This window comes from Coffea eugenioides, chromosome 3, assembly GCF_003713205.1.
Source record: "Coffea eugenioides isolate CCC68of chromosome 3, Ceug_1.0, whole genome shotgun sequence".
Classification (NCBI taxonomy): domain Eukaryota; kingdom Viridiplantae; phylum Streptophyta; class Magnoliopsida; order Gentianales; family Rubiaceae; genus Coffea; species Coffea eugenioides.
Window position 1 is genome coordinate 8,268,725 of NC_040037.1, and position 22,861 is coordinate 8,291,585.

The following is a 22,861-nucleotide window of genomic DNA, read 5'->3' on the forward strand; positions in this document are numbered from 1 at the left end:
GAAAGGATTTCTTTATCGAAGCATAAGCACTCGTTAATATATCTAAACTGTATTTAATTTATAATCCCTCCGTCCCATTTTGATAATCGTGTTTTCGTTTCTCATTCGTCCTAAAGTATAGTCCACATTTCAATTGAAAAATATAGTTAACTTTTAACTTCTCTAAAATACCCTTATTTAATATACTTTGTTATCAGCAAATGTAATCTACCTTTTATTTAATACAATGAACTTTTTCACCAATTATTGCCTTAATATATATCTTGGATGGTGCAATATAACATTATTATTACTATTCTAATCAATGTAAATGTACAGTGATTAGTGATATTCCTAATATTAATAGAAGGGTATTTTAGAAAAAAAATATTAGACTATATTTATCTTTTCAACAAAATTAACTAATTTTTCTTAACCCGTGTGAGGGAAAAAACAAAGATTATCAAAGTGAGACAGATGGAATACATATTTTTTTAAAAAAATTAACACTTGAAACTGTTTTTTTATGAAGAAAAAAAAGAAAAAAGAAAAGGACAAGACACACCAACTCAGCCGCCAGCCACCGGGACCTACGTGGGAGTAGGTGGCACTTCGGGGAGCTCAATTTTTAATGTGTCGCGTCCTATGGAACAACAGTCCAACTGTCTCATTTGCCTATTAATAAGTAGTATTATCTGCTATCCATCGCTGTCTCTATCTACTGTTATAGCGAATGAATATATGTACTTGTCGACGACGTCGTATTGAGTGGCCCCCAGTAATCATTCACAGATGTCCACCGCCAGCAGGAACTAACATACATCTGCACGTTTAGTGCTGTAGTAAACAAATCAACCGTTTCTGTTCTTCCACCGCTTACTAATCATCACTAATCACTGCAATAAACCTCGTCTACTCCGCTAATTTTCTCCATAATCACCCCTCAAAAAACCCATCAAGAAAAGCCTCAAAGTGACTGATTTTTATTTTTATTTTTTGTGTTCTTATTCTTTTGGTGTCAAATTCAGTTTTTTTTTTTACCCCTTTTCATTTTTCTTTTGTTAGAGTTTTGAAATATCCAGAAAATAGAAAAGGCCCTTTTGATGTTTTCTGATAAAGTTTGAATCTTTTGGTAGAAAGTAACGTTCTTGTTTACTGGAAATGGCTTGCCAAGCTACGTGTAGGTGGAGTTTAATTGGCTTAGTGGCTGCTTTTCTTGATCTTGCTATAGCTTACTTCTTGTTATGTGCATCTGCAGTAGCATTTATGGCATCTAAGTTTCTGGGGTTTTTTGGTTTGTATTTGCCTTGTCCTTCTTGTTATGGGGTTTTTGGTGATAATTTCAACAGGTATTTGTGCTTCCAAAAGCTCTTAATAGAGTATCCAGCTGAGAAATTTTCCAATGTTCAGCTTTCTGTCATGTCCAAGTTCCCTTTCAATGATTCTGTTTGGGGAAAGGATAGGAATTCCAACTTGAATATGAGGCTCATAGAGGATAGAAAAAGGGATGCTGTTGAATTGGAAGCTGAGGGTTCATCTAGTTCATTAGTATCAGATGCTGGGAGGCCTAACAATAGTGGTAGCATTAATGGGGAGTCGAAGAGTGGTAGAAACGAGATGGGAGCTGGAAATTTGTTAGGTTTTCGAGATGGGAGGTTTGATTTGAAGGGGAAGGGTTTGATGCATCAGAGGCCAAGGAGTGGGATCCGCCGTGGGAGGAAACGGGGTCTTGGTTATGGCAAAGACTCATCAGTTTCGTTGTATGATCCTCCGTATGCAGAGATGCTACAGAGTGATCCTCCTCGTTCTCCTCCTAGCATCAATAAGGGAGGGAGTAAAATGGTTGATGATGGCATTGAGCTTCTGGGTTATGGAGGAAATAGGCATCATTTTAAATGTGAGTGCCATTCTCTTGTTTTGTTTTCAATCATCATATCGCTGTTTAAACAGTTCTTGAATTAACTACTGCTAATCTTAATTTTCATTGACATGCATTTTCTTAAGATGTTATCAGTATTCGTACTATATTTTGAGTTGTTCTGTAGGGCTTCAATGAATGTCTTTGAGGATTGTAGTTTGCGTTATATGATGTCTCTGCTATTTATTGCATGTATAGTCTAACACTAAAGTGGTATGTACGTCATTTTAGACTTGGAAGAGGCACCAACTAAAGTGAGATTGGGATATAGATCATCTGACATGCAGCATGAGCACGTTAAAGAGGTAAAACCTAATGTAGAATCAGTATTTCATGTTGGCAGCGAGGATAAGAATACAATAAGACTCTTGGAACAGGCCCTTGAAAAAGAGCATGCTGCTCGTGCAGCTCTTTGCCTTGAGCTCGAGATGGAGAGAAGTGCTGCTGCAAGTGCTGCAGATGAGGCCATGGCTATGATTCAACGTCTACAAGAGGAGAAGGCATCAATTGAAATGGAAGCTCGGCAATATCAGAGGATGACTGACGAGAAATCTGCTTATGATGCAGAAGAAATGAATATCCTCAAAGAAATCATTGTCCGGAGGGAGAGGGAGAAGCATTTTTTGGAAAAGGAACTTGATGCATATCGGGAGATGAGCTTTATTGGAAAGGAACCATCTTCAGGTGATGGTGTGGATATGTTGAACAGTCAACAACAAGAATTTGATACTTCATTTGACCAAAACGAGGATCCAGCAATGATACTTCAGCAGTTGAATGCCTCTATTGACAAGAAGGTAATGATTGAAACTAAAAGAGCAGATGAGGCTGTTCCTGTTGAGAAAGGAAAAGCTGTACTTGCTTCTCCAGAAGAGTTGCTAGTTCATAGATTGGATGAAAGTTCTGCAGTTAAAAAACATGGGCATCCTGCTGGGCACCTTTCACAGTTTTCAGGATGCAGCATGGTTGATAGGTTGAATCTTCAGGATAAAATGATATCTATGGATAACTCACATTCTTCTGCAGGGGATTTGCAGAGATTAGTGTCAACTTCTCAGACATGTGAACCTGGCACTTCTCAAGAGATACTTCCAGAGACAACCACTTTCCTACTGGTGAAAGGACATGAGTACTGTGATAATACAAATATACATGCAGAAATGGGAAAAAGTTGTGTTGAAACTTCGCATATTCCGTATCTTAATGGGAATATAAAGCGGTATGAAAATGATTCAAATGTGGGTACCCAGTGGTCCAAGAGTTCTTGTCGTGTACTTGATAAAGAACCTCACGTTCATGATGTCCATGTAATAGTTGGTAACTCCAACTTGTGTAATCAGATTAGTGGCAGCAACCTTGACTCGATGTCAGTGAATGATGATTTAGAAATTGATAGGAAAATTAATGTTCCATCTGAAGCTTCTGCCAGTCAGATGATTAACGCTATCAGTGATTGTCTAAGTACGAGCTGCTTGGATGCTGGAGTTGACATTAGGAGAAGTAGTTCAGATGTAACTAGCAGTCTCCCACCACTGTGCCTGAATGGCAAATCTCTGCTTTCTGATCTGCAGAGGAGTTCCTTGTCTGTGGTAAACAATGAACAGTTGAAGATTGATTTTGAAGTCGGATGGCTTCAAGAAAGATTAAAGGTAGTGCAAGAAGGAAGAGGGAAACTTAACCTGTCTTTGGAGCACCAAGAAAGGGAGAAAATGCAGTTGAAGCTTTTGGAGAATATGGCACACCCACTTCAAGAGATTCAGCAGCTCACTGAAACTGGAAAGACAGTACGACAAGCTTCTTTACCCACTCCATCGTCTAAGGTCTGGCACTTCTTTACTTGTCTATGTGGTAACAGTTGAATATAACTGTTGACTGCATTGACTTTTCTTCAAGTGATATTTATTGACTTTATCATAAGAAATGTAGAGTTGCTTGGAAAGAACTTGGTGCAAATCTGTTACAAAATATTTGTTGACTTCATATATTTAATGAACGGTATAATTCTTAAAAAGGAGAACTTGGCATCCAAGAAACTAGTAATCAGAGATTTGATCAATCTTTGGTGTTTTGATTGACATTGAGATTGAAGCTTAATATTTGTACTGCCAATCACCGGTTAAAATGTAATTTGAATTCTAGTTTTGTTGATTCTTTGTTATTACGTTGGAAATAGTTGAGAAACCAATGCTTATTGTCTATTCAGACATCAAGGCGAGATATTTTACCGTGCTGAAATGCATGCAAAGCTCGTACACTCTAATGAACTAGTCTGTTCTTTTTCTTTTAATCTTTTACTCCTTGAATTAAATTCTTTATATTGGATATTTATATTACAAAATCATGATTCAGGGAATTTCAAGGAAAAGACGGTGTAGAAGTCTTTCCTCTTCGCTGCAGACATGCTCCTAAACTATGGAAATCACAACTGGTAAACAAATATCTTCTGTTGTCACCTCCAGCTATTTACTTGCAATGGGAGATTGATGTTAATCCTACATATTACGTATCCAGGATGGTCTCACACACTTGTGTACAAAACTTGCATTTTTGCTAATATTTGCTGCTAGCTACAGAAGACATTTCCTCACATTCAACTGATTGGAACCTTTTTATCGTTCTGTGACATTACTTGTCTGCAAATTGTATAAATCAGCTGCAAGGAGGACGCAAAGTGACAGAAGGTAGTCAGATGTTTATAGGTTCGCCATAAGTTTCACCATCCTGTATATATGACTTCAGACTTGTATGCTGCTGACAACTCATTTGCCCTTTGCACTCTATTTTGAGTATTCTCTTTTGACCCTTGTTCGTTGGATTGTTATATAATAAGGAATTAGTTCCAAGGAGAAGCATGGTTTCGATCACCTTAGCTTGGTAAATCTGGGATGAAATTTGTTTAGATGGAAGCCTGAATTTGATGATGAAAATGGGAAACCAGGTTGATCTTTCTAGTTAATATTCTTTTGTTGGGAATGATAATTTAAGATCCTTAAAGTGAAACTTGACAGTTCTTCTTTAACACTGTTGTATGCCATGATTTCCGCAGCTTACATCTTCTGCTCTTTAAGAGCAGGTTTGATGTTCCTTTCAGCCTGGTTCGTCTGTGAGTCAAGTAAGGTCTTGCACGTATTCTGTGCTCTTTTATTCCCTTTCTTGGTCTAGAAAAAGGGAACTTTACTACGCTCAGGTGTAGACACTATCCATTCTGGTCCACCTTTTTTGGCGTCACATTATGGATTTTGGAGAAATTACAATATGTTAAGCTGTTCTCAAGAGATAATAAGAAGAAAAGCAGAGTATGATAAATAGTACTGCAAATAGTTATTATTTTTGGCAAAAAATCTCAACGGCCACTGAACTATTGGTCGGATCATGTTTTGGCTATCAAACTATTTTTCGTCAATAATTGGCCACTAACCAATTTAATCAGTAAATCCTTGATCATTTAGTCCATAATTGCTCTTAATTTGTGAAATTAGCAGTACACGCGGCAAAGCGTGAGGGTAATTTTGTCCAACAATTACGTGACTCTATTTCATAGATTAACTGCTAATTTCGCAGATTAAGAGCAATTATTGACCAAATGGTCACAGGTTTACTGATCATGTTATTGGGTAGCCAATTACTGACGAAAAATAGTTTGATAGCCAAAATATGATCTGACCAATAGTTTAGTAGCCGCTAAGATTTTTTATCCTTATTTTTATCATCGAATTTAAACATAAAGATCAATGTGATAATTATTATTTAAATCTCTGCTTGCTGCAACTCCTCAAGTTGATCCATCGATCACCTCCAAAGATATGATTAATTGTAACAAGCAAATGTAACATTGCTTCGGTGAAAATTCAACATGTGGCAGAAAATCAAAAGCTGATTTTGGTAAAATCACTCGTATCATTGCATCAATTCTTTTCACAAAGCAAACATTTATCTTTCAACAGTCATCTCAGGTCAGAGTACCATGAACACTCAAAACAGATCGTCTTATCCAAGTACATCAAACTTTAAAGTTGCACACGAAACTTATTGCTCCAAAACAATCAGGGTAAAAATACAATCCAAGCTCCAACAGGGTAATTGATATGTCCTTGAAACTAAAGAAACCAGAAGAGATTAGCCCAGGACATACTAGTTGTAGTATAACTTGTAGCAACGGACGGGTACCTTTCTGATGATAGACCATAAGAGATCAAAGTATAATGGTAGCTGTGCAAACGCAAAAAAGGTTATCGGTAGACATGCTACAGCATAGATGGGAAATGCTCCCCTATGCACTTGATCTTGGAGAACGAAGAAATCTCCTGCACAGAACGATACCAATATTGCAGATATTGAGGTGAATAGGGAGCTTAATCCAATTAAAAGCTTCCTTGGCAAACTTCTTTTGAAATCCCTTTGTTCGCATCTTGAGGTAAGGATAGCAAGAAAAAACACCAGAGCGGTCACGGAGAAGCAGAGAGCAACTATTGAAGCGACAGAAAACACTCTGAATATAGGCTCTCTTTCAAGAACTGGATGACCAGAGTCTTGATTAACACCACCTGGAATTGATGATGCTGTAGCAAATGCCACCGCTGCAATGAGTGCTGCCACCACAGAGCATGATTCGGAGGTTTTAAGCATCCACTCACTTCCATCTTTTGCTAGTTTCTCATGCGTCTTTGTGAAAATCTCTCTTGCAGTCTCATATTTCTTGTTGTACTGGATGAAACATTGTGGTGGCATGGACGTCTTCACATGCTGCAGTAGGAAACCACCTTGGTTAATCTCTGGATATTAGATAGTTAAGATGCATATTGGTGTTTTTGAGCAAGGTTTGAATGGGAGAAAACGTGTTAGGCCAAAAAATATTGAACTAGAAAGAGTACTAGCACAAATATTTACAAGGAAAACTCATTGTCAAGTTCTTTTACATATTTCAGTCAAGAGGGGTGATCCTTGGAAAGTAACTTCCTCTCCGGGTGCATTCATGAAGAAGTTAAAAGGTACTAGCTAAAAGTTATAGCTAATTGAGAAACATTTTCCAGGATATAACATTATTAGTACAGAGAGACTAATTAACAGAATACACAAAGTGAACTGGAGATGGTTACCGCATTCTAAAAAGGAAGTTCTAATAATAAAAGAATGAATCAAGAACGTAAAGCCAATGAAGTTGTCATAGATTGATTTCAGTCAGGTATTATCAGAACATAATCTCAGCTTGGAACAATTGACTAAGGACTAATATGTACCTTAAACCACTTGAGTTCCCACTGCATCTGCAATGCGGTACCTGGAATTCGCCAAGGTTTATGCTCTTGAAACTTGGCAGCGAGATGCATTGCACTGTTTCCTTCATTGTCAATTTGATAAAGCACAAATTCCGGGAGTTTCATTGTCATTAATAAATCAAATACCTTGATTTGCCTGTTCTCAACGGTCAAGAGCAGGGCATTCTTCCCATTTGCATCCAAGTCTTGAATGGCCACTGGAAAGGTTTTCAGGATTTTTTCCACCATTTCTGATATACCCATCTTTGCTGCAAGTAATATTGATGTCTCCTTAGCGTCCTTGGGGTTGGCTTCTGGTACAGGTATGTCATGTCAGTGGATTAATTGGCATCCATCAGCTTCAAGCTAAATTCTTATCTTACCTATCAGCTACTTTGATGTGCTACTAAGATTTTATGCTAACTTGCTTCAGCACAAGTGTGTGCAATCTAAAGTAGAGTTGCTTAAGACAATTATTTTATGGAAGAAATCATCTTGGGAAGAAAGCACCATGGAAGGTGAGGCAGAGAGGACCTAGAAGTATAACTTCATTGTAACACATCATTATTTCTTAATTTCAAATTAGAGAGTCAATTTTCTTGAGGCTAACTCTCAACATGGTTCATATCTTACTATTCATGTTTGCATAAATTGACCACCGAAGATGTTGGAAGCATGAACCATTGTCCTGTATGACTAACTAAGGTAGATTACAGAAAGAGGGAACTATATTTTATCGGCACCTTACCTTCTTGGAACAAGCAACCTTTACCTTTATGACTTCACCATCGAGTAATGACATTCGCAGACCATATTTAGCTTCATATGCACACTTTAAATGCTCTTTAAGCCAAATGACAAGCATGCACAACAAGGGTAAAAGATGCTGCCAATATAATTGCCCTTACCAATACAACTAAAGCAGACAAATATCATGTAAATTTTAGATATTACAGTCGAGTCTCTTCTAAATTTTAGTTGTTCACGTGAGGTGGACAGAGCTAAACTGTTATCTCGAAACCATACCTGGTTTACTCTCAATTTTGTTTTTCTCGTCTTTGGATTTGCTTGCAGGGATGTTGTCTTTCGAGCTTGAAGGAGTATCAGGTGCTTCTGGTGCTGCTTTTGGAATGTCAATTCTTTCTGCATACATCCGTTCTGCAGCATTTATGGGATTTTGCCCATCGTGACTGTACTTATATCGTGATTCTTTCTCAATCAATTTATCCATCATCCGAACAGCCCTATTGTGCCTCTGTTTCTTCTCCCTCATCTTGCTGATCTTCCAAATGCCTGCATGCGTGGAAACATTTGTGCAGATCAACCAAACATTGTTAGACTTGCTTTCCACTAAAAATATATAAAGATGGAAAACCAATCTATTGCATAATGTGATTAGGCGATACCTGATGATTAGACCTACCAAGATGGATGGAAATTTCCTAAAACGCCTTTTTTTTTTTTGGAATTTGGTTAAATGTTCAGAAACAAACAAGATTTTGTTCTTCTGAGCAGAAACTATCCCAGCGATTTCTGAATAGCATTGAAACTTTGTAATTGACTATGAACTGATACAATATAAATTCAACTCAGCTGATCTATGACACTCAAAACTAAACAAAACAGCTTTAAATTGAATGGAAAGAGCTGTATTTCTTTTTACATGTTACAAGCATAAATACCCCTACAAACTACAACTATGCCTTTGCTATGTCTTGCTTTGCTTTTCTTCTTTCTCAGTTTGAGGCAGGGAAAGAAGCTATCCAGAAAAATATGGTACTAGAAGTAAATACGGATGAAAGAAAATTCCATATCACAGGACTAGAATTAACTGTAGAGCGACGCTTACCGATTCCGAAAATAATTAGTGCAAGGTTGATTGCAAATTTGAACAACTGAATGCAGGTAGCATAGTTAGGTGGAAACGTGTTCTCATCATTGAGCTCTTTTCCTGCTTGTTTGAAATTGGCAAGTGGTTAGTTTAGAGAACAAATTACGAGCTATATAATCATGTACCTGCATTAACATGTATAGCATGGTATGACATCACTTCCAGCCTACATTTTTCACAATTCTTTGTAAGCTATTCTATAATTGCTCATGTGGAACATACATGTTTAGAAAAGATTAAATAATTTAGGTTGATAATCTGCCAAATTGTTTTGTAGTCCTCTTCCTAAATCAGAAGCAGCCAAAGGCCAAATACTTCTAAAATTAGTGTACTCCTGAACGTTTTGTCGCAACATTAGCACAAAGCCAAAAGCAATATATTCATGGATGATAATAATTGTGCAATGTGAACATAGTCGCAGGAATCCAGAACGCTGATAGGTACAATTAGACCTGAACACAGCATCACAAAAATTTGGCCTTGTGTAAAGATGGATGAGTTCTTGAGATCCCTGATATCTTTCAGGCAAGTGACTCAGATGAAATGAGTAATTCATGAAGAAAAGAGTGAACTTGTTTAAAACCATGTCAACCTGAGATAAATATTCAAGGAGAATTGGGTCATCTAGGAGATGTGAAAAGCAAAAGAAAAATATTAGCCCTTGATTCTGAGGTTAAAAGGATTATGTCAATTCATATGGGCACAAATACCAGACTCCCCTCTCCTAGCTTAATGTTTTAGAATGATTTGAAATCAAAATGGTAAAAGAAACCCTTAGGTTCCATCAACACACCATATCCCTGAAAGTACAAGGACTCCTGTGTAGAAGCATTAGCTGTTATAACAATTCTCTATAGTATTTGAACAACAAATGAAAGTGCTATATTTTTGTTTCAATGAATCTCTTAGGAATTGTGATATATCTTCTCTCTTTACATAAAGTTGCACCTCTATTTTTTTAAAATAATTTTAAACATGAGAGTATGTGCCCAATTCACATGTTCATAATTTCGTTAGATATATAGTGGCTAAATTGCTAAAAGTTTTATTTTATTTAATGGCTCTCCAGAAGATAATGCATCCTGTAAGTTGAGCTGCAATGAATTTAAACAACTGGGGAGGACACGAGGCTGACAGAGCAAACCAGTCCATACCATCTTCACAGTTCGCACCCTTCCATAGATACCCTAGTGGCCACAAATGAGTACATAATGTTTTCCTTTTTGAAAGTAAGTACCAGATGCACTGATGCAGATCCTTTTAGTAGTTAAGCATAACAGAGGTAAAATATATTAGACAAGCAACTCATAAGGGTGTTGAACTCCGTGATTACTGTTACTGTGGTATGCGTCTAGCATCTTAGTAATTTAGAAGTTCTTAGCATGATATTTTTGTGCAGAAATCAGGTAGCTGATCGCATTGCATACAACAAGGCATGGAGAAGTTGAGCCTCAGAAAATATTCCCTTAGGCTACTGATGCTACGAGGTTTTAATGGTTTTTTTGTTACTTTTTGTTGTTATACTGTACTTATTTCTTCCATTATTCAAAATTTACTTCCCTCCGTGTTCTGCATGTCATAAGGTTTAGATTTGTTAAGCAAAAGCAAGTTCAAACAATTCCAAAACTGCAGGAAATCAGTAAAGGCATAGTAGAGACCTTGATTTCCCTCTATTGGAATTTCTCTGTCTTCTGTACTGCCCGGTTGTCTGGAATCAGAATCTTCTCCACGAGAAGCTGGAAACAAGTATTGCTCCATTAAGAAGTTGTCAGAAGTTAAAGTAGAGTGTGAGATGTGGTTATCAAACGTACCAACTATCCTGATTACAGTCCAAGCTAGATAAAGGAATTTTCCACTTGTCTGGTAGTTAGTTATCCGGATAATTAATACCACGAGTAGTGAGCTAGCAATGGAATTCTGTAAGGTTTTGTTTTTACACTGTGCTATTTTCTTCCAATTCAAAATCTATTTGATGAAGTCTAGATTCTTTTACCAAAAACAAGTTCAAACAATTTTGCTCGAAGAAAAGTTCAAACATTTTAAAAACTTCGGAAATAAGTAAACTTTAAGTGTTACTTTTGTTAACTTTTGTTGTTATACTGTGCTATTTTCTTCCATGATTCAAAATTTTTAAGTGTTACTTTTCTCGATGTTCTGCATTTGATGAAGTCTAGATTCTTTAATTTACCAAAACAATTTGAAAACTGCAGGAAGTAACTAAAGGCATAGTAGAGACCTTGACCTTCCATTTTTCCCTCTTCTGGATCTGCTGTGTCTGTTAGAGACCTTCCATTTTTCCCTTGATCTACCAGACCTGGACCTTGACCTTGACCTTGATCTTGGCCTTTTCCAAGAGGAGCTGGAAACAAGTATTTGTCCATTTAGAAGTGGCCAGAAGTCATAGTAGAGTGTGAGATTTGGTTATCAAACCTACCAATTATCCTGAATGCAGTCGAAAGTAGACGAATGAAGTTCACACATGTCTGGTAGTTCTCCGGATAGTGCTCTTCGGTCTTCTCTATGCTTCTCCAGTCTCCTCTTCTGGATTGATGGCTCTTAACCTCAGGGACATATACACCTTGCAAACAAATACAGTTGCACTTCGGTGAAAGTCAAATTGAGGAGATATTCAGATGAACAAAGGAAAGATGACTGATAAACCATACATTCAACCGTATATGTAAAATATTCTTCCTCTAGAAAAGTGGCTTAAAATCACCAACTCTGCGTGAAATTGCAAGATAGATTTGATGATATCTCGAAATGACAAATGTTTCGGGAACTTTGAAGATCATATATTGGAGAAACTGGAAAATAATAACCGGAAAATTTTTTAAAATGATAGCTGAAGAAAAGAATAGGAAGGAATAGATTAAGCTATAGTTAAATTTTGAGATTTTGGCAAAGTCAGATAATGCAATGGTCTGGAGGAAAGATAAAGGCAGCATGTTAGAAGCAACGTACATAGGCCAACAGCCTCCTACCAAAAAAAAAAGATCATAGATGCTTTAGCTGAAGAGATGCTTAAATTTCTAAAATCTTCCTGATGGACATTCTTACAGCGATAGATCATTCGATCACAGAGTCGAAGATTGCTGCTGCTCTCAAATACATTTGGCTTCCTGGCTAGGATGTGGAGAGGAGAAATGCCTTCCTGATTGACAGAATTGACAAGCCTGTCGTATTTGATAGTTATCAGGTCCGCCAATGCTGTAATGGAGAAAATTGTTGAGCTCTCATGTGATTCTTAGATGATATAAATTTTTGCATTTTGAGTCTTTGAGTGAAAAGAAAGCATGACTTGCATAATTCTTACCAAAGTATTCCCCAGATATGGCAGAGTGCAGAATGGTATCCCCATCATTCCTTCTACAGAGTGAATAATCTGGTTCTCTTGCATTCCAATTGTAGAGCTCATGAAGCCATCGAAAAGCTTCCATATGGCCGTGATGAGCTGCCAAGAACATTGGTGTTTCACCCTTCTGATTGCGGATCATGATGAGCTCGCGATCCTTCGTGGCTATACACTCACAGATTGTGACACTGCCAAGTGCTGCAGCTAGATGGAGAGCTGTGTCTCCTTTCTTGTTTTCCGCTTTAAGGATCTCGACTGCCTGGCCCACTGGTAGTGATTTTACTAGTTGCCTTATGATATCTGCAAGTGCATTAGCTCCCCTTTCACGTACATGGTAACTTGAGACAGCAATGTGCAGCACTGTCTCTTCTGATTTAGTTAGCTTAGCCTTACAAGCATCCGAAGGGTGGCTCTTGCATATTCTCAGCACTTCCATCCAATTTTTCGCCATGGTAAATTGAAATAATTCATCTACATCAAATCCTTGAGGCTCTATTTGGTTGTTGTTCCTCATTTTCTTCGAGGTGTGCTCTTTCTTGTTACTTGTGATTCCTCATATCATCTATATAATGTCTTAGAGCTCTAGCATTGTAACGTATGCAAGAAAAAGAAAAAGGCCCACCAAAACCCTTTTTTTGATTTCTGGGAACCTTCTTTTCTTTTGTCGTTTCTAAGTTTCTGAGGATCAGTTTGCAACTATCTTCTCTTTTGTCTTTTCCAAGTTTCCGAGGATCAATTTGAAACTAGTTCCTCCGGAACACTCTCTAGTTTTGAATGGCTTCGACATCATTATTCCTTTTTTCTTTGGCTTATTCTTTGGATAAATAAATAAATAAATAAACAAAACACAGTTCTGTTGCAGTTAATATAGATTGGTACAAGAAGGAAGATAGGAAGGCCATAGTCAATTAGTCCCTACTAATGCATTGCATAAGAATAAGCAAACAAATGTACATTTTAGGTTGTAAACCAACCCTTGCCTTACAATCAAATCATACCAAAGTTTAATCACATCTATATCTTCATTTGGTTCGTAGGTATCTTCATTTGATCCGATCATAAAATTTCAATTCAACAACAATACTTTGTGTATAATCTGGATGGATTCTTTTCTTGTTTGCGTAATGCAGCTTTTTACCACTTGATTTATCTGACCCTTTTCTCCCCATTTCACTGTGTATAAAGAAGATCCGTCATCCATGACTTGATGCTGAATGAAGGCATACTCAACTAGAATCTTAAAAAAAAAAAAAAGGATGAAGACCAATTAGTATTCGAATCACAAAATTGATTGGTCTTTTTCAAGTATCACTGGCACTCATCTAAAGAAACTTTCAAAATTTCTGAAACTTTTTTAGTACTCAATCAGGAAGTAGAGGATTATTTATGCAGAGTTCAAAAATATTGTCCATGAAGCATGGTATTTACTAGTAACTAACTATCACAAGCGAACCAAATATCCTCTCAACTTTTTTAATACAGAAGCAAAGCCGTGCAGTAAAGTTGATAACTTGATACTAACTCATATTGTACTTCAGATGACTCTTTGGAGCTCACTAGAGCAAGTCATTTGTTCCCCTTGTCTCACCTGCAGCTTTGCTTCATTTCTTCTGTCTTCCCCCCGTCAAAGATTTTTGTTTTTTTTTTTTTGCTTTTGTAACAAAAAAAGATATGTGTCCTAACACTGGTGGAGCAATCAATTATTTACGGGGAAATTATCTAATCCACTTTCTTCCTAGCAGTAAATGAAACGCATCGAATCATCTAGTTATTTTTGGCAACTCATTCATCAATTCAAGTAATTTGCCGGCTAAAAGAATGATGGAGCTGTGTTTTTTGGAATCAGTGGTATGTAGATAGGCTTGTATGGTCCTGGAATGTGAATGTATCATCCTTAAGGACTAATGAAAAATGTACAACCTATAAATCTAGTGTTGGGTGTGGGAGATGATCTTGGTCCTTCTGTTCTGCAAGGAATATTCACTCATTGCATTGTAGCAGTCACATTGGCTATATTAGCGGGGTGATTCCATCTTGATGTCCACCAGCCTCAACCTTCTAATCGTTCTTTGAGGTTACTTGTCCACAACAAAAGAGCTGCTAGGAGAATGCAAAGCAATGTTAAGCAGTCAGTTGTTTATAGGTTAGCCAGAAGTTTCACCATCCTGCATATGTGACTTTCAGACTTGTATACAGCTGACAAACATATGCCCTTTGCTATCTTGAGTATTCTCTTTTGACCATGGTTCAAAGGCGCTGTCGCAGTCGCGGTCGCGAGTCTTTGAACCATGCTTTTGACCCTTGTCCTTAGGCTCTTCTATGTTCGTTGGATAATTTAGGCTCTTCTATGTTCATCGGATAATTCATATAACAACGTATTAGTTCCAAGGACAAGCATGGTCTCCATCAATAAGTTTGTTTAGATCAGGGAAATTGAAAATTTCACAATAACAAGTAAAAATGGAAAAGCTGGTTGATCATTCTGTTAGTGTTCTTTTGTGGGGTATGAATGATGAATTTAAGATTTCAGAAGTTCAATTTCACAGCTTCTCTTCAACACTGCTGTACACCATGATTGCCCAGCTCTGCTGCTCTGCAAGAGCAGGTTAGATATTCTTTTCAGTCTGGTTCATCTGTAAGCCAAGTTCGTTCTTGCTCATATTTGCTCTTTTTCCCTTTCTTGGTCTAGAAAAAGGAAAACTTCACTACCCTTAGGCGTAGACACAGTCCATTCTGGTCTATTTTTTTCGACGTCACATTATGAATTTTGGAGAAATTACAATGTTGGCTGTGTTCTGAAGAGATAATAAACAGAGTATTATATATTCCATGCAGTCTACCACTGCAAATAGGTTTTATTAGTTTATCATGAAATCCCAACTTAAAGATCACTGTGATAATTGCTATATAAATGAGTGCTTGACACAGGCTCTCAAGTTGATACATAAACCACCTTTAGAGATATGATTAATTGGAATGATTCGGTTTCAGAAGTGGTCAATAATTTTCTAGTATCAAAAGCTAATTCAAGTAAAATGACACATGATTGCATCAAGCATATGAGTCATCTCGAATTAATTCGAATTTTTATTACTTTTCCTAATTTTTTTATTATTTTTGTTTATCATATTTTTTTTATAATTTTTAGAATATTAAATGTTTCAAAAATTTGCGTTTTATTGAAATCGCAATCGATACATCGAGATTGATGTGGAACGATTGAGGCCACGACCACGACCACAACCGTGACCGCGGCTTTGAATCATGGTCACAGTACCATGAACACTCAACGGACTGTCTTATCCAAGTACATCAAACACATCAAATACTGAAAAACAAAATGTACACGAAACTATTGCTCCAAAATAATCAGAGCAAAAACAGAACCCAAGCTCCAAAAGTAACAGTTATGTCCTTAAAACTGAAAAAAAACTTTAAGGAGATTAGCCAGGAAAACACTAGTGGTAGTATACCTTGTAGCTACGAACAGGAACCTTTCGGATGATTGACCATAACAGATCGAAGTATAATGGTAGCTGTGCAAAAGCAAAAAAGGTTATTGGTAGACATGCTACAGCATAGAGGGGAAGTGCTGCCCTATGGATTTGATCGCTGAGCATGAAGAAATGTCCTGCACAGAACGAGACCAGTACTGCAGATATGGAGGTGAATAGTGAGCTTAATCCAAATAAAAGCTTCCATGGCAAACTCTTTTTGAAGTCCTTTTGCTGGCATCTTGAGGTAAGGATAGCTAGAAAAAACACCAGGGCAGTCACAGAGAAGCAGAGAGCAACAAGTGAAGCAACAGAAAAAACATTGAATGCAGGTTGTTTTTCGAGAACTGGATGACCAGACTTTTGATCAGGACCACCTGGAATTGTTGATGAGGTAGCAAATGCCACTGTTGCAATGAGTGCTGCCACCAGAGAGCATGATTCGGAGGTTTTGATCATCCACTTACTTCCATCTTCTACTAGTTTTTCATGTGTCTTCATGAAAATTTTTCCTGCAGTCTCACCTTTCTTGTTGTACTGGATGAAACATTGTGGCGGCATGGAGTGCTTGACATGCTGCATTAGCAAACAACCTCTGTTAATCTCTGGATGTCAGATGTTTAAGCCACACATGTATGTTTTGAAGAAAGGTCTGAATAGGAGAAAACATATCACGCCAAAAAATATAGACTAAAAAATGTACTAGCACAATGCTTAAAAGAAAAACTAGATTTTGAAGTTCTTTTATCTATGACAGTAAAGAGGGGAAATCATTGGAAACTAACTTCCTCTCGGATGCATTTATGGAAAAAAATTTAAAACAGCAGCCAAATGTTTTTATGCCTAATTGAGAAATATTTACGTAACAATTATTATGTACCCAGAGATTAACAGAATACACAACAATATACTCTGAGTTAATGTAAGATGGTAACCACATTCTACAAAGGAGGATCTTATAATATTATATGAACAAAACACTAACATAAAGCCAATGACGAAGTTGTCACATTATGATTTTAGCAAGGGATTATCAGGGCATATTCTCAGCTTGGAAAAATTAGCTAATATACATGTACCTTAAACCACTTGATTTCCCACTGCATCTGCAATGCAGCACCTGGAATTCGCCAAGGTTGGTGTTCTTGAAACTTTGCAGCGAGATGCATTGCACTGTTTCCTTCTTTGTCAACTTGATAAAGGACAAATTCCGGGAGTTTCATTGTCATTAATAAATCAAACACCTTGATTTGCCTGTTCTCAACGGTCAAGAGCAGGGCATTCTTCCCATTTGCATCCAAGTCTTGAATGGCCACTGGAAAGGTTTTCAGGATTTTTTCCACCATTTCTGATATACCCATCTTTGCTGCAAGTAATATTGATGTCTCCTTAGCGTCCTTGGGGTTGGCTTCTGGTACAGGTATGTCATGTCAGTGGATTAATTGGCATCCATCAGCTTCAAGCTAAATTCTTATCTTACCTATCAGCTACTTTGATGTGCTACTAAGATTTTATGCTAACTTGCTTCAGCACAAGTGTGTGCAATCTAAAGTAGAGTTGCTTAAGACAATTATTTTATGGAAGAAATCATCTTGGGAAGAAAGCACCATGGAAGGTGAGGCAGAGAGGACCTAGAAGTATAACTTCATTGTAACACATCATTATTTCTTAATTTCAAATTAGAGAGTCAATTTTCTTGAGGCTAACTCTCAACATGGTTCATATCTTACTATTCATGTTTGCATAAATTGACCACCGAAGATGTTGGAAGCATGAACCATTGTCCTGTATGACTAACTAAGGTAGATTACAGAAAGAGGGAACTATATTTTATCTGCACCTTACCTTCTTGGAACAAGCAACCTTTACCTTTATGACTTCACCATCGAGTAATGACATTCGCAGACCATATTTAGCTTCATATGCACACTTTAAATGCTCTTTAGGCCAAATGACAAGCATGCACAACAAGGGTAAAAGATGCTGCCAATATAATTGCCCTTACCAATACAACTAAAGCAGACAAATATCATGTAAATTTTAGATATTACAGTCGAGTCTCTTCTAAATTTTAGTTGTTCACGTGAGGTGGACAGAGCTAAACTGTTATCTCGAAACCATACCTGGTTTACTCTCAATTTTGTTTTTCTTGTCTTTGGATTTGCTTGCAGGGATGTTGTCTTTCGAGCTTGAAGGAGTATCAGGTGTTTCTGGTGCTGCTTTTGGAACGACAAACCTTCCTTCATACATCGGTTCTGCAGCATTTATGGGATTTTGCCCATCGTGACTGTACTTATATCGTGATTCTTTCTCAATCAATTTATCCATCATCCGAACAGCCCTATTGTGCCTCTGTTTCTTCTCCGCAATCTTGCTGATCTTCCAAATGCCTGGATGCGTGAAAACATTTGTGCAGATCAACCAAACATTGTTAGAGATGGAAAACCAATCTGTTGCATAATGTGATTAGTCGATACCTGATGATTAGACTTACCAAGACAGATGGAAATTTCCTAAAACGCATTTTTTTTTTTTTTTGGAATTTGGTTAAATGTTCAGGAACAAACAAGATTTTGTTCCTTTGAGCCGAAACTATCCCAGCGATTTCTGAATAGCATTGAAACTTTGTAATTGACTATGAACTGATACAATATAAATTCAACTCAGCTGATCTATGACACTCAAAACTAAACAAAACAGCTTTAAATTGAATGGAAAGAGCTGTATTTCTTTTTACATGTTACAAGCATAAATACCCCTACAAACTACAACTATGCCTTTGCTATGTCTTGCTTTGCTTTTCTTCTTTCTCAGTTTGAGGCAGGGAAAGAAGCTATCCAGAAAAATATGGTACTAGAAGTAAATACGGATGAAAGAAAATTCCATATCACAGGACTAGAATTAACTGTAGAGCGACGCTTACCGATTCCGAAAATAATTAGTGCAAGGTTGATTGCAAATTTGAACAACTGAATGCAGGTAGCATAGTTAGGTGGAAACGTGTTCTCATCATTGAGCTCTTTTCCTGCTTGTTTGAAATTGGCAAGTGGTTAGTTTAGAGAACAAATTACGAGCTATATAATCATGTACCTGCATTAACATGTATAGCATGGTATGACATCACTTCCAGCCTACATTTTTCACAATTCTTTGTAAGCTATTCTATAATTGCTCATGTGGAACATACATGTTTAGAAAAGATTAAATAATTTAGGTTGATAATCTGCCAAATTGTTTTGTAGTCCTCTTCCTAAATCAGAAGCAGCCAAAGGCCAAATACTTCTAAAATTAGTGTACTCCTGAACGTTTTGTCGCAACATTAGCACAAAGCCAAAAGCAATATATTCATGGATGATAATAATTGTGCAATGTGAACATAGTCGCAGGAATCCAGAACGCTGATAGGTACAATTAGACCTGAACACAGCATCACAAAAATTTGGCCTTGTGTAAAGATGGATGAGTTCTTGAGATCCCTGATATCTTTCAGGCAAGTGACTCAGATGAAATGAGTAATTCATGAAGAAAAGAGTGAACTTGTTTAAAACCATGTCAACCTGAGATAAATATTCAAGGAGAATTGGGTCATCTAGGAGATGTGAAAAGCAAAAGAAAAATATTAGCCCTTGATTCTGAGGTTAAAAGGATTATGTCAATTCATATGGGCACAAATATCAGACTCCCCTCTCCTAGCTTAATGTTTTAGAATGATTTGAAATCAAAATGGTAAAAGAAACCCTTAGGTTCCATCAACACACCATATCCCTGAAAGTACAAGGACTCCTGTGTAGAAGCATTAGCTGTTATAACAATTCTCTATAGTATTTGAACAACAAATGAAAGTGCTATATTTTTGTTTCAATGAATCTCTTAGGAATTGTGATATATCTTCTCTCTTTACATAAAGTTGCACCTCTATTTTTTTAAAATAATTTTAAACATGAGAGTATGTGCCCAATTCACATGTTCATAATTTCGTTAGATATATAGTGGCTAAATTGCTAAAAGTTTTATTTTATTTAATGGCTCTCCAGAAGATAATGCATCCTGTAAGTTGAGCTGCAATGAATTTAAACAACTGGGGAGGACACGAGGCTGACAGAGCAAACCAGTCTATACCATCTTCACAGTTCGCACCCTTCCATAGATACCCTAGTGGCCACAAATGAGTACATAATGTTTTCCTTTTTGAAAGTAAGTACCAGATGCACTGATGCAGATCCTTTTAGTAGTTAAGCATAACAGAGGTAAAATATATTAGACAAGCAACTCATAAGGGTGTTGAACTCCGTGATTACTGCTACTGTGGTATGCGTCTAGCATCTTAGTAATTTAGAAGTTCTTAGCATGATATTTTTGTGCAGAAATCAGGTAGCTGATCGCATTGCATACAACAAGGCATGGAGAAGTTGAGCCTCAGAAAATATTCCCTTAGGCTACTGATGCTACGAGGTTTTAATGGTTTTTTTGTTACTTTTTGTTGTTATACTGTACTTATTTCTTCCATTATTCAAAATTTACTTCCCTCCGTGTTCTGCATGTCATAAGGTTTAGATTTGTTAAGCAAAAGCAAGTTCAAACAATTCCAAAACTGCAGGAAATCAGTAAAGGCATAGTAGAGACCTTGATTTCCCTCTATTGGAATTTCTCTGTCTTCTGTACTGCCCGGTTGTCTGGAATCAGAATCTTCTCCACGAGAAGCTGGAAACAAGTATTGCTCCATTAAGAAGTTGTCAGAAGTTAAAGTAGAGTGTGAGATGTGGTTATCAAACGTACCAACTATCCTGATTACAGTCCAAGCTAGATAAAGGAATTTTCCACTTGTCTGGTAGTTAGTTATCCGGATAATTAATACCACGAGTAGTGAGCTAGCAATGGAATTCTGTAAGGTTTTGTTTTTACACTGTGCTATTTTCTTCCAATTCAAAATCTATTTGATGAAGTCTAGATTCTTTTACCAAAAACAAGTTCAAACAATTTTGCTCGAAGAAAAGTTCAAACATTTTAAAAACTTCGGAAATAAGTAAACTTTAAGTGTTACTTTTGTTAACTTTTGTTGTTATACTGTGCTATTTTCTTCCATGATTCAAAATTTTTAAGTGTTACTTTTCTCGATGTTCTGCATTTGATGAAGTCTAGATTCTTTAATTTACCAAAACAATTTGAAAACTGCAGGAAGTAACTAAAGGCATAGTAGAGACCTTGACCTTCCATTTTTCCCTCTTCTGGATCTTCTGTACCTGGACCTTGACCTTGATCTTGACCTTTCCCAAGAGGAGCTGGAAACAAGTATTTGTCCATTTAGAAGTGGCCAGAAGTCAACGTAGAGTGTGAGATTGGTTATCAAACCTACCAATTAGCCAGAATGCAGTCGAAATTAGACGAATGAAGTTCACACACGTCTGGTAGTTCTTGGGATAGTGCTCTCCGGTCGCCTCTAAACTTCTCCGGTCTCCTCTTCTGGATTGACGGTTCTTAACCTCAGGGACATATACACCTTGCAAACAAATACAGTTGCACTTCGGTGAAAGTCAAATTGAGGAGATATTTAGATGAACAAAGGAAAGATGAATGATAAACCATACATTCAACCGTATATGTAAAATATTCTTCCTCTAGAAAAGTGGTTTAAAATCACCAACTCTGCGTGAAATTACAAGAAAGATTTGATGATATCTCAAAATGACAAATGTTTCGGGACCTTTGAATATCATATATTGGAGAAACTGGAAAATAATACCCGGAAAATCTTTTTAAAATGATAGCTGAAGAAAAGAATAGGAAGGAAAAGATTAAGCTATAGTTAAATTTTGAGATTTTGGCAAAGTCAGATAATGCAATGGTCTAGAGGAAAGATAAAGGCAGCATGTTAGAAGCAACGTACATAGGCAAACAGCCTCCTACCAAAAAAAAAAAAAAAGATCATAGATGCTTTAGCTGAAGAGATGTTTAAATTTCTAAAATCTTCCCGATAGACATTCTTACAGCGATAGAGCATTCGATCACAGAGTCGAAGATTGCTGCTGCTCTCAAATACATTTGGCTTCCTGGCTAGGATGTGGAGAGGAGAAAAGCCTTCCTCATTGACAGAATTGACAAGCTTGCGGTATTTGATACTTATCAGGTCTGCCAATGCTGTAATGGAGAAAATTGTTGAGATCCCATTTGATTCTTAGATGATATAAATTTATGCACTTTGAGTCTTTGAGTGAAAAGGAAGCATGACTTGCATAATTCTTACCAAAGTATTCCCCAGATATGGCAGAGTGCAGAATGGTATCCCCATCATTCCTTCTACCGAGTGAATAATCTGGTTCGCTTGCATTCCCATTGTAGAGCTGATGAAGCAGTTGAAAAGCTTCCATATGGCCGTGATGAGCTGCCAAGAACATTGGTGTTTCGCCCTTCCGATTGCGGATCATGATGAGCTCGCGATAAATCTGATTGCGGTTCCTGGCTATACAATCACAGATTGTGACACTGCCAAGTGCTGCAGCTAGATGGAGAGCTGTGTCTCCTTTGTCGTTTTGCGCTTTAAGGATCTCGACTGCCTGGCCCACTGGTAGTGATTCTACCAGTTGCCCTATGGTTGCTGCAAGTGCATGAGCTTCCTTTTCACCTACATGGTAACTTGAGACAGCAATGTGCAGAGCTGTCTCTTCTGATTTAGTTAGCTTAGCGTTGCAAGCAGCCGAAGGGTAGCTCTTGCATATTCTCAGCACTTCCTTCCAATTTTTCTTCATGGTAAATTGAAATAATTCATCTACATCAAATTTTTGAGCCTCTAATTGTTTGTTGTTCCTCATTTTCTTCCAGGTGTGCTCTTTCTTGTCACTTGTGATTCCTCATATCATCTATATAATGTCTTAGAGCTCTAGCATTGTAACGTATGCAAGAAAAAGAAAAAGGCCCACCAAAACCCTTTTTTTGATTTCTGGAAACCTTCTTTTCTTTTGTCGTTTCTAAGTT

The 22,861-nt window shown here is 37.2% G+C and overlaps 3 protein-coding genes across 6 annotated transcripts; 1 reads left to right on the forward strand and 2 right to left on the reverse strand.

Annotated features, from left to right (window-relative positions):
• The first annotated feature begins 1,056 nt into the window (after positions 1-1,056).
• LOC113765626 lies at positions 1,057-4,822 on the forward strand. 2 transcript variants are annotated; one of them, XM_027309866.1, is made up of 4 exons: positions 1,057-1,876; positions 2,129-3,717; positions 4,247-4,325; positions 4,409-4,822. In XM_027309866.1, the coding sequence occupies exons 1-3, from the start codon at positions 1,141-1,143 to the stop codon at positions 4,304-4,306; spliced, it is 2,385 nt and encodes a 794-aa protein (XP_027165667.1). In that variant the 5' UTR covers positions 1,057-1,140; the 3' UTR covers positions 4,307-4,325; positions 4,409-4,822. The 2 variants fall into 2 exon arrangements, with proteins under 2 accessions (XP_027165667.1, XP_027165666.1); XM_027309865.1 differs by having other exon boundaries at positions 4,247-4,822.
• Positions 4,823-5,771: 949 nt separating this feature from the next.
• LOC113764496 lies at positions 5,772-12,914 on the reverse strand. Of its 2 annotated transcripts, none has more exons than XM_027308414.1 (9): positions 12,360-12,914; positions 12,104-12,253; positions 11,478-11,621; positions 11,286-11,402; positions 10,702-10,779; positions 9,002-9,103; positions 8,179-8,445; positions 7,135-7,466; positions 5,772-6,640 (listed from the first exon to the last, which is right to left on the reverse strand). In XM_027308414.1, the coding sequence occupies exons 1-9, from the start codon at positions 12,910-12,912 to the stop codon at positions 6,029-6,031; spliced, it is 2,355 nt and encodes a 784-aa protein (XP_027164215.1). In that variant the 5' UTR covers positions 12,913-12,914; the 3' UTR covers positions 5,772-6,028. The 2 variants fall into 2 exon arrangements, with proteins under 2 accessions (XP_027164215.1, XP_027164214.1); XM_027308413.1 differs by having other exon boundaries at positions 11,280-11,402.
• Positions 12,915-15,697: 2,783 nt separating this feature from the next.
• Positions 15,698-22,687, reverse strand: LOC113767080. Of its 2 annotated transcripts, none has more exons than XM_027311248.1 (9): positions 22,134-22,687; positions 21,878-22,027; positions 21,246-21,389; positions 21,100-21,171; positions 20,516-20,593; positions 18,816-18,917; positions 18,016-18,282; positions 16,972-17,303; positions 15,698-16,468 (listed from the first exon to the last, which is right to left on the reverse strand). In XM_027311248.1, exons 1-9 carry the CDS (start codon positions 22,633-22,635, stop codon positions 15,857-15,859), a joined length of 2,259 nt encoding a protein of 752 aa, XP_027167049.1. In that variant the 5' UTR covers positions 22,636-22,687; the 3' UTR covers positions 15,698-15,856. The 2 variants fall into 2 exon arrangements, with proteins under 2 accessions (XP_027167049.1, XP_027167048.1); XM_027311247.1 differs by having other exon boundaries at positions 21,094-21,171.
• Positions 22,688-22,861: the final 174 nt, after the last annotated feature.